This window comes from Psammomys obesus, unplaced genomic scaffold, assembly GCF_907164565.1.
Source record: "Psammomys obesus unplaced genomic scaffold, mPsaObe1.curated_primary_1811, whole genome shotgun sequence".
In the NCBI taxonomy this organism is placed as follows: domain Eukaryota; kingdom Metazoa; phylum Chordata; class Mammalia; order Rodentia; family Muridae; genus Psammomys; species Psammomys obesus.
The window spans coordinates 721,629-736,804 of NW_026595981.1; the positions used below are offsets into that span (position 1 = coordinate 721,629).

The following is a 15,176-nucleotide window of genomic DNA, read 5'->3' on the forward strand; positions in this document are numbered from 1 at the left end:
GTCTAGGCTCTGGTGACCTCTGCCTCTCCCTGCTGGAGCTCAGGGCTCTCCGCTCTGACAGCCTCTCCTCCCCCCGGCTGCAGCCCTCACTTGTTGTCCATGAGCATCTGCACCTTGTGGACCAAGTCCCGGGCAATCCGCAGGATCTCCTGGGCGTCATGGCGCTCAGCCCGCTCTGGGAGAAACAGGGACAATTACGGGGAGGCTGGGGGGAGGGAAACCCTTGCTTAGTTTCTGCCTGCCCTGCTCCTGCCGCCTGCCTGTGGGGAAGGGACCCTAGGATTCCTGAGGCCTCCCACCCTGCCTGGGCCAGGACTTGGCCCATGCCCCAGTGGGGCAGCCAGATGGCTGGGTCAGCTCATACCATTGAAGAACTTGATGATGTCAGTGAAGTCCATGCTGTTGTCTCGGATGACCTCCCTGTAGGCCTCCACCAGGGCCAGGGCGAGGAACAGGACAAAGTGCTCCGAGGAGATGTGCCTGGCCGCCCAGATCACCTCCCACACTGCAAACACGTCCTCATACAGCAGCTCTGGGGACAGGAGGGAGCTGGCACTGAACAGTCGAGGCACGGGGCTTGGAGGTGCCTCGTGGAGTGAGCGCCAGCCGCTGGGTTCTCCCCACCGCACCCATGGCTCAGCCTGGCTCCAGAATAGGGGCTATACCCCAGAGCAAGCGCCTACCCCCTCTCTTGGTGATTCTTGCAGACGCCATGGACTCCCCAATATTAGTGTTCAGGGAAGCTGTAGTTTCCACAAGGTCCCTGTGACAAAGTGAACCCAGCCTGTGCCATGGAGATGCCTCACAAGCATATGAGAGCATAGGCCCAGACAACCTTAGTAAGACAGGCAGGGCAGGGCAGACACACAGTACGCAGTAAAGCTGGAACACCACTGATTTAGAGGAAGAGAGCTCTCAGCCTGCCCTGGCCACCACAGTCCCACCATCCTACTTATGAGGCTGGCCTTGAATTCCTGGTGACCCTCCTGCTGTGCTCGGGAGTGCTGGGATTGTAGGCATGTGCCATGATGCCCAGGCCTACCCACTTCTTACCTCTTTTAAAATCCAGCAGGAACCAGCGGTAACAGAAGTAGAAGTGGGTGTAGTCTCCATTTTGATGCATCAGCTCAAATAGCTCTGAGTCCAAGATCTCAAGGGGGAGAGGGAGAAACAGACCTGAGCTGCTTCTCCGCCACCTTCCCCCACAGCCCTGGGTTGCCTTCAGCCATGCCACTGTACTGCCATGTCTGCCCCACTGGCAGCTGTGTCCTGCTGTTCTTGTTCCCTCCTTTCCTCTCTCCCTCAGCTGCATTCTTTTTCCAGTTACTCCAGTTTCTGGGCATTTGATTTAAACATCAACCCCACTTCTCACCAAAACAGGCTCAAGCATGTGTACACATTGCTGCTCAGTTTGTAACACCGATAACAGTATTTATCTGTGCCATGCTGGGGGTGAAACCCAGTTCTTCAATGGTATGAGCTGATCCAGCCATTCTGGCTGCCCCCTAGTGGGGCATGGGGCCCCAAGTCCTGGCCTGGGCAGAGTTGTAGGGCTCAGGAATTCTAGGATCCCTTCCCCATACGCAGGTCTCATGTGTAGACAGCACTTTACCCGAAGCCATTTTTGTTTGTTTTTGTTTTCGAGACAGGGTTTCTCTGTGTAGCCTTGGCTGTCCTGGACTTGCTTTGTAGACCAGACTGGCCTGGAACTCAAATTGATCCACCTGCCTCTGCCTCCTGAGTTCTGGATTACAGGCGTGTGCCACCACACCCAGCTTCTAGACTTTGTTTTTAAACATTTAAATTATTTCACTTAAAAAATTATTTGCTTTTAGTTTATGTGCATTGGTGTTTTGCCTGCATGTACGTGTGTGAGAGGGCATTGGATTCCCTGGAACAGGAGTTACAAACAGTTGTGAGCTGTCATGTGGGTGCTGGGGACTAACCCTGGAACTAAACTCTGGAAGAGCAGCCTGTGTTCTTAACCATGAAGCCATCTCTCCAGCCCCAACTAATTAACTCAGTGTTTGCATGTACGTGCCTCTGTGTGTTCACGGGTAACCAGGGTGCACGGGCATACTGCGTGGCGCTGACCAGGGGCCTCGGGGCCATTCTGTCAGTGCCGTCCACCTTCCTTTTAACACTTTTTGGATACAAGGTCTTTTACTGGCCTGGAACTCAAAGCCGGTCTTCTGGCCAGAGACACCAGGGGTCTGCCTGTGTCCCCTTCCCAGCACTGGGATCATAAGCCACTGTATGACTTTAAAAACAAAACTATTGCATTCAAACTCGGCCCTAGACTAAGGTATTTCTCCAGCCCTGTTGAGTTACTTATTTTTACTTGAGACAGGTTCTCATGCTGTTGCCTAGCACCACTGATTTCACTGATTCAACATCCCAGGTACTGGGATTACAAGCATTTGCCTGGCAGTATTTTTTTTTTTAAATGAAGGAAATTCAGCTATGATTGGTGTCACACGCCAGTAATCCCAGAGGAGGCAGAGGCAGGGGGATTGCTACAAATTCAAGACCAGCCCCTAAAGTAAATAAATGTGAAGTAAACTTGATGTGTAAAGGGCATTTCTGGCCCAGTCTCTAGCTCCTCCCTGTGGCTGATGAGCAGGCCCCCCGAGGCCGCTGCAGCACTCACCTGGATGAGGGAACGCATGCTGGCAAAGTGGGTGTCCATGGCACCCCCGTTGGGGAAATTTTGGCTCATCCTCTTCATGAGGTGGCTGAAGCAGCTGTAGGCCAGCTGGTCTGTGAGAAGGGAATGAGGTCCCCGCGACACCCGGGGAAGACTGGGGAACAGCCCACACCTTCTAAACTCATCATCCTTTTCTCCCATTTTGTCACCTGGAACCAAGTTCCACTTTGGGAAGCCCCATGCCCCGTCCCTTACCGTTGTCAAGGATGACCAGGAGAGGTGCTAGGAGGTCACACATGCCCTGCACATAGCCCACATCCAGGTGCTCCCACACGTAGCTGAAATGCCAGAGATGGCCATTGTGGCTATGTCATTCTCTTTCTTTGGGGACTGTCATAGACATGGATCCTACAACATTCTGTTGTCCACATCAGCCTTTCTTTCCACAACCCTGAAACCTCTCCTACAAGCTCTACCCTAGGAGGCGATGACCTTTGTCACCAAGGCACTTCATTAGAGGACAGCGAGGGAGACGGAAGGCCACCGCAGTGTGGTGTAAAGGGCGGTGAAGGCAGGGACGCATCCGGAAGGCTGCGGGATGCAGGGGGTCTGCAGGGATGCGGAAGACCTGACACAGGGCAGCAGGGGAAGGCAGTGCCCAGGCTGGGCCGCCATAGCCCGCCGCCAGCAGTACCTGCACATGATGTCTCGGAGCCGCTCCAGGTTAGGGGTCGTGAAGTACCAGTAGTTGCGGTCACACCTCTGCACGTCCTTGTCTATGCGGTGCAGATTTAAGGCCACGGTGTCCAGTAATTCTATCTGGAAGAGTGGGCGTCCCTCAGAGGTAGGGCTGGCCCGCCACTCTCAGGTTGGGGCAGGGTACCCAAACAAAGAAAGCCCAGCCAACAAAGAGAGCTCCAAGAACAGTGGCCTCTTGGTGACGGCGACGGCGACGCTCAGAGAGCTCTCTCAGGATTGCCACCCTACCCGCTCCCCCCTGCGGCCAGTCCCCGGTTTTTAGGGGGTCAGGGCTCTGACAGCAGTGTCAGGGAGCGTCCACCTACAGTATAGGCTGCGGCGCACACAGCGGCCAGCTCCTCCCCTGCTTCAAGCTCACTGGCAGGTGCAGGCTGCTCCTCGCCTGGATGGTGGGGTTCAGAGAAAGTGTGGGCCGCAGCGGCTGGCCCTTCGGAGCCTTCTTCTCCACCACCGTCCTCCTCAAAGCCCACACTCTGGGCCTCATCAAGGCTGGACTGTATGCCTGAGGCCACAGAGTAGTTGCGGGAGGAAGGCAGCCCAGAGTCCGGAGAGTCAAATTCCACTGACTGCTGCTCTGCGGCGGCAGCGCCGGGAATCCCGGTTCCTGGTTCCTGTTCCTGCTTTGGTTCGGGATCTTCAGGGTCCTGAGGCCCCGGGGGCTCTAGGTCGTCCACAGAGATAAACACCTGGTGGGGTAAACAGACGGTGGCCCATCCAGCACAACAGGGTCAGCATGGATCAGCATGGAGCTGGGAAGGGGGATTTTTCCACATTTCTTCCTCCCACCCTCAAGTCCCAACACAGCCCCTGGGCACCAAACTGGCTTCTGACCCAGCCAACCAAGAGAACAGGCTTTGGGCAAAAAAGACAGGCATGCTTGTTCAATGCACTCCACAGCTTCTGGGGGCTGCTATGGGGGGGGGGAGCAGAGGCACTTGTTTGGTTTGTTTTTGTTTTTTGTTTTTTCAAGACAAGTATTCTCTGTGTAACCCTGGCTGTCCTGGAATTCTCTCTATAGACCAGGCTGGCCTCCAACTCAGAGATCCGCCTGCCTCTGCCTCCTGAGTGCTGGGATTAAAGGCGTGCCATCACCACCGCCCATGCTTCTTGAAAGATTCATTTTTTTAAATTATGTGTTGCATGTAGGTATGTGCACCTGGGCAGGTGCCCATCAAGGCCAGGGCCACTAGAAACTGACCTCTGCAAAAAGCAGTATGTGACCATAATAGCTGAGCCATCTCCAGCCCCTAAGCTCCAACTCTTGGTAGCCAGCCATTCTACAAAGTCCTGAAGTCATAAAGGAGCCCTGGAGAGCTGCCCGGGAGTCCGGAACGTGACTGCTGAGGTGTGGTGGGGAGAATGAACTGCCTTTTAGGAATAGCAAGTTCTTATTTTAGGCGTTGAATGTTGAGCAGATAAGACAGGAAACTTCTGTAGCAATACCAAGTCAGTCACATTCGTCTTCAAAGTGTAGCAGTAAAAGGAAACAATGTTAGTCTCCAGACACTTGTGCAGAAGTAGAAGGAAACAATCTACTGACTGCCGGAAGCCCACCATTCTGAACAAGTCCTGCGGAAAACGACGCACCCACACACTGCCTTTCCCTGATCTTTTTCTAATTGGACAGTGTAGTCAAAGGGATGCTACAGGTTTTCACTCTGGGCAAGAACTCGGAAACATTGAGTAAAGCCGCATTTGTGGAAGTCTGTAGCCCAGGCTGGCCTGCTGCTGCCCAGCTTCCAGGTACTGGCATTACAGGAGTACACAACAGGCTCAGACTTGTTCTTATGTGCTTACTATGACTCTGCATCTACGGGGGTGTGTGGGGCGGGGGGGTAGGTAGGTGATGTGTGTGTCATGCTGCACATATGCCCAGAGGACAGTTTTTGCAGAGTCAGTCTCTCCTCTCGCCTGTGAGGGGGTTCTGGGAGCAAACTCTGGTCATCAGACTTACACAGCAAGCACCTTTTCCTGCTGAGCCCTCTCACCGTCCCACACTCAGGTGTTTGTAAATGCCAGAACACAAGTGTGCTCAAGAGCAAGGGATCAGGAGCAGCACAGGGAGGAGAATGTATCTTTTAGTTAGACACTTAAAAATATGTTTATTTTTATTTTATATCTGTGAGTCTTTTGCCCGCATGGATGTCTGTGCCTCACATACATGTGGTGCCCATGGAGGTCTGCAGAGGGCATCTTATGGAACTAGAATTACACACTGGGTATGAGCGGTCATGTGCGTGTTGGGAATTGAACACAGGACCTGCAGAAGAGCAGCCAGTGCTCTTAACTGCTCAGCTGAGCCAGCTCTCTGGCTGGAGTTATATTCTTTTAAGTGTTGCTCTACTATGTATTTTCTGCTAACACTCGTGATCAGTAAAGTATCAAGAACAAATTATCTAAAGAGGCCCTTTCTTCTTTTTGAAACAGTCTTACATAGCCCAGAACGGTTCTAACTCTGCTGTAGCTAAGGCTGGCCTTGAATTCCTGATCATCCTACTTCTAGAATCCTGGGGTTTCAGATATGAGACATCAAGCCTGGCTTTTTAATTTTAATGTGAGTTTAGCATACAAACTAATGGGCTTCAGATTCCCAGCATTCACATGGTGGTCCCTGATCATCCATAACTCCAATCTAGGGGATCTGATCCCCTCTTCCGACCTCCACAGGTACCAGGCACACATATGGTGCACAGACAATACATGTAAGGCAAAACACACACACACATAAAATAAATAAATCTTGAAAACAAAACCACTTATAGGCTGGGCATGGTTGTACACAGTTTAATACCAACACTTGAGAAGCAGAGGCAGGTGGATCTCTGTGTGTTCAAGGCTACTCTAGTCTACATATTGAGTTTCAGAACTACAGAGTGAGACCCTGCCTAAAAAATATTACATAAATACAAATAAAAACAATTTATGCCAGGTAAATACAGAGATTTGCCTGAAAGGCCAGCACTTTCACTGGGGAGGTTGAAACAGGATGACAGGTAAGGCCAGTTCAAGATAGAAGGGGCAGCCGGGCGGGCACGGTGGCGCACGCCTTTAATCCCAGCACTCGGGAGGCGGAGGCAGGCAGTCTATAAAGAGAGCCCAGGACAGCCAAGGCTGCACAGAGAAACCCTTATCAGGGCTGGGGAGAGGAGAAAAAACTTAGATGTGGGGAGCAGCAGGACCAGCAGGCCGGGCCATCTACAGTCCCTTCCCACCCCTGCATACAAGGTGACAGAAAACTACCGAGAAAGGATCCTGCCAGGGGAGAGCAATGGCTCTCTCACCTCTCCTCTGTTCTTTGGCCAACAACTTTCCATAATCAATCAGAGGCAAGGGAATGGAGAGGTTTAGAAACTGAAGCCAGGCATGGGACACACTTGCTCAGACATCCTGATCTCACTGGGACCCGTGGGAACTCGTGGCTACCTCACATTCTTTCTACAAGAAGGGAGAAGCCTCCCTGAATTCTGAAAGACCCGTTTTCCCTACTGAACACATCACAAGTCATGCCTGAGGACTCATTCTGATGCTAACTGGAAGACAGCTGCCCATTCCTCAGCTGAAATTCTCAGACACTGACCATGAAGTGTCTGCCCAGGGCCCAACTGCCAGTACTTGAGGCTGGCCCCGGCTGAGCGCCCATGTGCCCACAAGGCTGGTGGGGCCCCGCCCTCCCCCAGCCCTTCCCTGGCTCACATCATTGCTGATGGTGGAGTCGCGGTGCACGAGGCGCTGCACGTGGCTGTCGATGCTGCTGCCTGAGGAGAACTTGGTGAGCGTGGCCGGATGAGCCTCCCGCTCCCGCTGCCTCACCACCACCTCGCAGGCCTTCCACTCTGCCAGCACCTGCTGGTACCTCGCTGCCACTGCTGCGTCCACCTGTACTCAGACCACACCATGGCCATGAGGGGAGGTGCCCAGGGCTGCCTCCTCAGGCGGCCAGGCACTGAGCAGGGCCTCAGGTGAGGAGCACGGGGCTGCTCCACTACCATTTTCCTCTGCTGTTTCTAGCCAGGAGGGACTTCAGCTTCCATGCTCCCTCCCTGGGGCCACTTGCCTGCCTGCTCTCTCCTTGGCTCTGTAAGAGCAAGCTCCCTTACCTGCTCCATCTCCTTCTTGCTCATGCCAAACTTGTAGTGACCGAGCAGGAAGGGCCAGACCTCCTTGCGAATCTCGTGCTCCACTCCTCCGTAGTACACCTGCCGCAGCAGCTCCAGCTCCTTGTAGTTCTGAGTGATCCAGAGGGGAAAGTCTATGCACCGCCCAGTTACTGTGGCCAAGCACCTCCCAGGGAGAGCTGGCCCTGGGCTTCAGTGGCTTTACTGAGCCTCGGCAAACCCTGCTTGAGGGCAGCCAGAGTTCCCTGGGTATAGCTGTAAGAGAGACCTTGTCCCACCTCCTTCCTCACAGGGCAGGAAACAGCTCTAACAGGAGAGGATCTGTCAGTCTCAGATCACTATTCAAGTCCCCTCCCATGTACATGAGAGTCAGCTGTGCACTGATAATCCAGCCATCCACGGCATCAGTCTGGCCTGTCTGCCCAACTCCCTACCATGTCCTACCCCAGATGACCATTCAGGTTACAGCAGGCAGCTGTGCATAACTATGGCCTCCCAAGGCCCCATCCCACAGCCTCTGTCCTTGGAAGCCCAATGGGCACCTTTTTGTCCTTCTGGTACTTGCTCCACACATCCTTGGTAAGGCCCCCCGAGGCCCCCGGGGGCCTGTCCGGTGGGATGATGTTGTGATGCACCAGTGCTGACAGGTGGGTCCTCACTGTGGAGAGGTGGCGACAGTAGGCCAGCCCTATAGTGTGGGCAAGAAGGAAGTGTGGTGCGGTGCTTCCCCACCCCCAGCCCCGGCGCCCCACCTCACCACGCACTCACAGCCATAGAAGGCCCGGGACACAATCTGCCTCTTCATGCTCTCACACAGCAGCCTGAGGGGCAACCTGTGGAAACATCCTGGCTCAGAGGGAGGGGATTATAGCCCCTGGCAGGAAGGGCTGACATTGATGATACAGGGTGCAGAGGCAGACAAGATGCTAGGGGCCACAAGGAGGGCAGGCTACAGAGCTGGGCAGTACAGCGGCGACTCCAGCCCTGCCACCCTGGACGTGGCTGTGGGGGCCTGACTGAACAAACTTGGCTCTGGTGAATCTTGATTTCCTTATGTATGGTGGAGAAGCCTCAGGATCACCAGAAATGGTAGGTTAAAAAATATGTGACAGGTGAAGTCAGTGGGATCAAACTGCCTCCATGTTGCCTTCATACAGAGGTAACACTGAATGCTCCCCGACACACAGCCTGCCGGAGGGACTATGTCTATAAAGGGAAAGTGAGTAGAGTACTGTTATCTACTGTGTGGAGTCACAACCCTGGGCTTTCAGATGGTCCTCACCTGCTCGAGGAAGGAGGTGGTATGACCCCATTTTGCAGGGGAAAAAAAACTGAGGTTTAGAAACACAGAAGTGCCAGGCCTTTAACCCCGGCACTCGGGAGGCAGAGGCAGGCAGATCTCAGTGAGTTGGAGGCCAGTGGCGTAGTCTGTAAGGACATGAGGGTACATGGATGGGTAGATGCACCGGCAGGGGCTAGCTCCTGCCCTCACTTACCTGTCGGGAGTGCAGCTGCAGTGACTGGGGGTTGCGTATGGGGAGCTCCTGGAGGAACAGGAGAGGCAGGAGGAGCCCTGGCTACACAGGGGCTCTCGGTGCCAGGCTGCCAGGCTGGGTCCGAACCCCTGCATCTCAATCATGTCGCCAGCATCTGAGGGCAGGAAGGGGCCGCGGTCAGTGCCTGCTAGGCTTCCTCCCCCAAGTGCCCTGCAGCACGCCCACCTCTGCCCAGAGCTGCAGATGAAATCACCCATTGGTGGAAAGTCATAAGGCGGTGCCTGCCTGGCTGAGAACCCGGAGACGGAGAGAGTGGGAAGGGACCTGACTGTCCAGCTTGCCCTGAGCCTGGAGAAGACGGAAGGCTTTTTCCATGTGGTGGAATACTCAAACTGAGTTGTGGGTGATTTGCCTACCCACCTCCACCAATGCCAGAGAACACATGCTTTCCTAGAGGAAAGGTTTGAAGAGCAGAGGCCCCCGCTCCCTGAAACACCGAGGGTTAGCCTGGGCTGTAAGAGCTCAGCCTGCTTCTGAGATGCTCAGGAATGTGTGTGGAAGCCCCGTAGTAGCAATGACCATGATCCCTGAGGAAGGCTCAAGCTATGTCTCACTAGCCTTGGCCTTCCAAACTCTCGTGCCCAGTGGCTGAGTAGGGACAGTGCTTTCTGCCCAAACCAGACACCCTGAGGCCTACTCTGAGGGCACCCAGCATGGTTGCTCTTATGTGAACGGGAGTGGAGGGGAGCTTCCCAGGGTGGCGGGGTAGAAGTGGTGTCTGGGAACATGGGTCCAACACAGCAGTCATAGCTGGCCATGCCAGCGTGCAGTGTCAGAAGACAGACCCTTGGAGATGTCTGTTCTTCTGTAGATGAGGCTGTCTCAGCCGTCCCTGCTCATCTAAGTTGGAACGCGTTTCAGGCTGGATGTTGGCCAGGAGCCACAGAGATGAAACACAGTGACCGTGTGAGGTGGAAGACTGGTATCATGGTGAGGGAAGGAGGGCTAGAAAGAGTGAAGAACAAGAGCTGTGTGTGCTGAGGTCTTCTCAGCAATGGTTTCCTCGGTAACTCTACAAGACACCCTGACTCCCACAGTCTGGAGCCCTTGGTCTGGTGTTTTTGGATAGCCAGCCTCCAGCTCTGGGTGTGCCCTGGTGGAGAGCGCTGAGCTGATTTCCCTGCAGTCCCCTCACGGGCTGCCCTGCCTTGCCCTCGCAGACCCATGTAGCATTGTGTCAGTCTCTGGCCCTTCAGCTCCACCAGGAGGTAAATTAAGGGAACGTGTTTGGTAGGGGCTGCGGCTCTGGGAGTGAGGGGCGGCAAGCCATGCTGAAGACTTTGGGAAGGGTGGGGGAGGGTGAGTGCAGGTGGTGGGGGTAGGGGCCTCACTCAGCGCCCTGAAGCAGGCAGGAGGCCAGGGGTGGCGGGAGCAGGGGTAGGGGTGGATGGGTGGAGGGAGTAGCCCAGCCAGGCAGGCAGCAGGCAGCAGAAGGTGGAGGGTGGGCACAGAGGGAAACAAGCTCGTGCCCAGAAAACTGGGCACAACCAAGGCATATCTCCTGGGTCAATGCTTTTCACCTTAATTCTCCAGGAAGGAGCTGAACCAGCCAGCATTGCACACTCTACACTCTGAAGTGACTGGGTGAGCGACTGGTGAGGCAGCAGGCTGGACAGGGTCTGCTGGGCCAGCTCTGACTCTGACTCTCTCCTCTGAGCATGAGGAAAGCATAAGGCAAACCGTCAAGGTGGGTGAACCCCACAGCCCCCAGGACTCCGAGGGAAAGGCGCCTGGAGCAGAATTAGAGTGAACAGCATCTCTGCTCTGTGGGGAGGCAGCAGGAAACTGGGGAGGGAAGAGACCTGGACACCCCGCCACTTGAGTCACATGCACAAGTCAAGCATGTTGCAGGCCTGAAAAAGCAATGGCTGCAGAACCCAACAGTGTTGTCATTATGGACTGCAGTGCAGGGGGAGCTCCCACCCCATCCCTACTTTCCACTTCCCTGTACCCCTCCCCCAAGTCCTGGGGGCACAGGAACTACACAGTGGGTTGCTCTAGCCCATAAACTCTACCAAAGTATATCTGAACTACTTCCAAGGCCTCTAGACTCCACGTGTCTAGAAATTTGTCTGATCGGAAGCCTCGGTCCTAACACTAGTTATAGCGGCCTTTTCTTTTTTCTTTTGAAATCCTGAGTTGCCTGAGCAACCTTCAAACTCTAGGTAGCTCAAGCTGACCTTGACCTCTTGACCCTCCTCTCCTTCAACCCCAAAGTGCTGGGATTACAGGCATGTGTAACCAACCCCACCCAGCAGTCAGTGGCCTTTCTGTTGCCAGGATGCCAGTTTGAGGGGCAATGCCTTCAACCTTCCCACGCTACTCAGGGCCAGTCACCCTGTAAACAGGCAGTGTTGTCCAATCCACGGTGTCGACAGCCAGATGGCAAGTGTGTGCCAGTAACCTGAAAAGTAGGGCGTGCCACCGTCTACAGGGCTGGGAAGGAAGGCAGAACTGTGGCAGCAGGAAGAGCAGCTGACAGGGTGGCCCGAGGAGCAGTGGGTGTGATCTGAGCCAGGGGCCTGGCTGGCAGGGGTAGGAGGGTAGTTATTACTGGCTGAGTGACAAGGCTAGGGAGCTAGGGAGCGGTGCCTCTCAGCAGAACTCTGTGGAAGGGTAAGGAGGGAAGTGGGTGGCAAGCTTCTCTGGAAGGGCTCTCTCTGTAAGGAAGAGAACCAGTTAACTCTGGTGTAGAAGTGGCGGGGGGAGGGGATTCCCTAACATCTAAGAGCTTGGCTAGCCATAGTGTCTCTGTCCAGCCTTTCCTGGAGCCTCTCCCCAGCCCTCACAGGGACCCTGGTTGATGTTTCTCCAAGGAGTGGGGCTCTTTCTTGTAGTGGAAGTTTTGGTTTCTTTAAAAACTCAGTTATGTCATGTAAATATGTTTTTGTTTTAATCCCAAGTATGGGAAATGGGGCTGCTTTTAGTTTGACCACAGCTGTGTGTGTGGTTTTTTTTAAAGATTTATTTTTCTTATTATTTATACAGTATTCTGCCTGCATGTGTGCCAGCAGACCAAAAGAGGGCACCAGATCTCCTTATAGGTGGTTGTGAGGGGTTGGATTTAGCTCAGTGGTAGACCACTTGGCTAGAAAGCACAAGGCCCTGGGTTTGGTCCTCAGCTCTGAAAAAAAAAAAAATTAAAAATAAAAATAAAAGGTGGTTATGAGCTACCATTCGTCCACAATGTTAGCTACGATTGCTTCATGCGTGCTCAGAGAGGGGCATGATCTTTGCAGCTGCGGACAGTTCAGTTCTGAAGACTCTGAAAGGGTAGAAATGTCAGAGCACTCGAGAAAAAGCAGTCCAAGGAGGAAGCAGGCTGTTGCTGGTTCATCCTGCTGCTGCGTTCGCTGGACTGCTGGACGGCTAGATATGCTGACTACGAAGACTGGAATTACCCCAAAGAACTAGGTCTAAAGAGGTCTACATCCCCTTTCCCTTCTAAGCTTCTTTCTTTCCTACTTAGTGTTGGGGGGCTGGAAGGGAGGTAGAGGTATAAGAACCCAAATAAAATAGATAAAAAAACAGCACCCACACCTTCCAACCAAGACAGCTCTGTGTTAAAGGGATTTGGTGGGCAGGGGAATGTTGTGGGCTACAGTTACTGGGCTATGTTGGCCCCAGGGAAGAAGATCCCTGCCACCATGGAAGCTGGGGTCCTGGAGCATGGACACCTGAGTAACATCACTGGCATAGCACTTAGTGTCAGTGAGAAAAGTGAGCCTGGAGAGGCCCGACACTTGCTCAAACCCTACATGTACCGGCCCCTGGGCACCCTGTGTAAGTACTTCTAGCTTCACACTAAGGTACCATATACCACAAGCCCCCATACATGGGAACACCAATCTCCTTGGGGTCTCTTCTCATGGTGACCCTCACCCCTCATCTGACCTGACCAGCCCCACCTCTGCCCCCTGTCTTGTTAAGTCAGACACAGAGGCACAGGGCTATAGCTGTCTTTCCTGTCAGCAGAAGAGAAGGAAAGAGATCCATCACTGCCTGGTGTTTGTCAACACGGCTGACAGGCCCTCAGATGGCCAGCCCTCCTCCAAAGGCTCTCTTTCTCTCAGCAGAAAGCCCCCCTCCTCAGCCAGAACCATCTGCTCTGCATGTCTCTCTTCTGCCAGTGCCGGTCTGACTTCCTGTGTCCTCACTGATCCGCCTCTGACAGGAGGAACCAGCCCTGTGCGCAAAAGCCCTAATGCCAACACTGCTGTTTGAGCCCCTGCAGTGGGTGGCAGGTGGGCCCAGGGGGGGTCAGGGTGCAGGGTGAGGTGAATTGGGGATGGGGAGGGATAAAAACCTTTCATCGGATTGGGAGCTGTGAGGTTCCGCGAGCAGATCATTGAGAGCATCGCGTGTAGCTTATCCTCCTCTTCCTCATCATCGTCCACCGAGGCCGCACGGCTGGCCGCTAGGTGGTGGTAGTTAATAGTGACTGCTCAAAAAGAATAGCGAGAGAGGCAGAGGCATGAGGACCCTAGTCCCTGTGAGGAGAGACCAACTGCCCTCCTTGAGGTGAATGGCATGGAGACTGGGGTCACCTTGAACCTGCAAGGCAGAGGGGAGGGGGCCGGTAAGAATCTTCTGTGGTCATTAGGAGAGGAGGGAAGGTGTGTGAGCCTCTCTAGGAAGAACAGAAGAGAGGGGTGTATGTGTGTCTAGGAGACCACCAAAGCTAACTAGGGTGAGGTGGGACTCTGGCTAGATGGCTCCTTTCTTTAGCTGCGGTTATAGTTGGGCTGCCCTTAACCTGGAGAGGACCTCAAACCCTCATGTTAAGAGCCATCTTAAATAAATTCAGCCATCTTCTTCCCGGGTCCTATTAGAGCCACCCGGAAAGAGGAAGTCGCTCAGCTGAATTTCAGCTCCTGACGCCTGGCTCACCCTCTCGGGAGGGAAGAGGTCCTTACAGTGATGTGAACAGAACAAAGGAGGGAAACCCACTGCAAATGGAAACCAAGCTCAGCCTGAGGGGACCGCCACTCTACAGCTGTGGAGACTGCTTCCTCTGGGAGGAACAGCCTCCCGAGCACAGTCCTCCAAGCCTGTCCAGATCATTTGTGCTGTAGCTATCTGTGTGAAGTCTGGGTCACCTGTCCGTCGACCAAGAAACACTATGCACAACTTTTGGGCACAAATTAGGAAATGCAGGGAGGAGCAGGGGGTCTGGTTAGCAGTAATCAGTGTGGCCTGGCAGATTCCTTGACCCCATCTTCAAGAAATGAAGTGTGGTGTAGAAAAGCCCACGGGTTGCAGCATCACTGAGCAGAAAGAGCATGATGCTGGCAGACACTTCTTGACAGACCCCTAGAGGCCCCGCTGCCTCAGGTCCTTGCCCTCAACAGCCAAGCTCTGGGTTTCCCTCTGCTCAGATGCAGCCCCTGCTTCTGTGTCAGGAGCAGCTCTGAAGATGGCTTGGGCTGTAGACGTGAACCTGCAGTGTCCAGGAAGCGCAGCGCCTGTGCCAGGCTAATTGTCGAGGTTGCATGGTGGGACTAAAGAGGGATGGAAAGTTTGCATCTTTTTCTTCAGCCTGAAGAGGGATGGAGGTTTTCCACCTTCTGGTAATATTTCTAGTCTCCATTTTTTTTCTGCATCATTGCCTGAAATATGACTAAAAACTTGTATGGTGATGCCTGGGCCTGCTGAGCTGACAGCCTCGAGTGGCCGAGGGCAAGGCACATAGGCCGAAGACAAGGATGACCTGGGAGTGAAAGATTCAGTGGGAGGCTGTAAGTGATGATCCTCTTGTGTGAAGCTGGCCTGGCTAGGGGCCTGCCTGCCCCCAGGTGACACAGTGCTCCCACACACCCCGAGTGTCCCTCAGAGGGACGCGAGGACACACAGCGCTCCCACACTCACTGTGCTCGTGCCGATGTCCAGGGTAGATGATTCGGAACACGTAGTCTGTGGCCCGCCCGACACCCAGCTCCTCCACGTCAACGGAACGTCTGCTGCTACGTTTCCGTAGCTTGGGGAAAACCTTGCCCTGCAGAGGGAGAGATGGTCAGCTTGTCCAGTGCATGCTCCCACCCAAGGTCCTGCCCAAAGCTGAGCACTCTGTGTGGAAAAGGGAGAGAGACCTTCCTTCAC

The 15,176-nt window shown here is 54.1% G+C and overlaps 1 protein-coding gene across 2 annotated transcripts in view; it reads right to left on the minus strand.

The window, feature by feature from the left end:
• Positions 1–15,176, minus strand: part of Sgsm2 (small G protein signaling modulator 2) — a 40,085-nt gene continuing 24,909 nt past the window's right edge. Inside the window, exons 11-24 of one of the 2 annotated variants that reach the window (XM_055620114.1) lie at positions 14,946–15,072; positions 13,384–13,518; positions 9,018–9,171; positions 8,290–8,354; positions 8,064–8,209; positions 7,504–7,632; positions 7,100–7,282; positions 3,712–4,092; positions 3,342–3,466; positions 2,903–2,985; positions 2,651–2,760; positions 1,054–1,150; positions 365–532; positions 1–175 (exon numbers count right to left, since the gene is read on the minus strand). In XM_055620114.1, coding sequence (XP_055476089.1) covers positions 87–175; positions 365–532; positions 1,054–1,150; positions 2,651–2,760; positions 2,903–2,985; positions 3,342–3,466; positions 3,712–4,092; positions 7,100–7,282; positions 7,504–7,632; positions 8,064–8,209; positions 8,290–8,354; positions 9,018–9,171; positions 13,384–13,518; positions 14,946–15,072 — 1,992 coding nt within the window. In that variant the 3' untranslated portion in view covers positions 1–86. The remainder of the gene's footprint in view (positions 176–364; positions 533–1,053; positions 1,151–2,650; positions 2,761–2,902; positions 2,986–3,341; positions 3,467–3,711; positions 4,093–7,099; positions 7,283–7,503; positions 7,633–8,063; positions 8,210–8,289; positions 8,355–9,017; positions 9,172–13,383; positions 13,519–14,945; positions 15,073–15,176) is intronic. The other variant, XM_055620115.1, reaches the window with a different exon arrangement.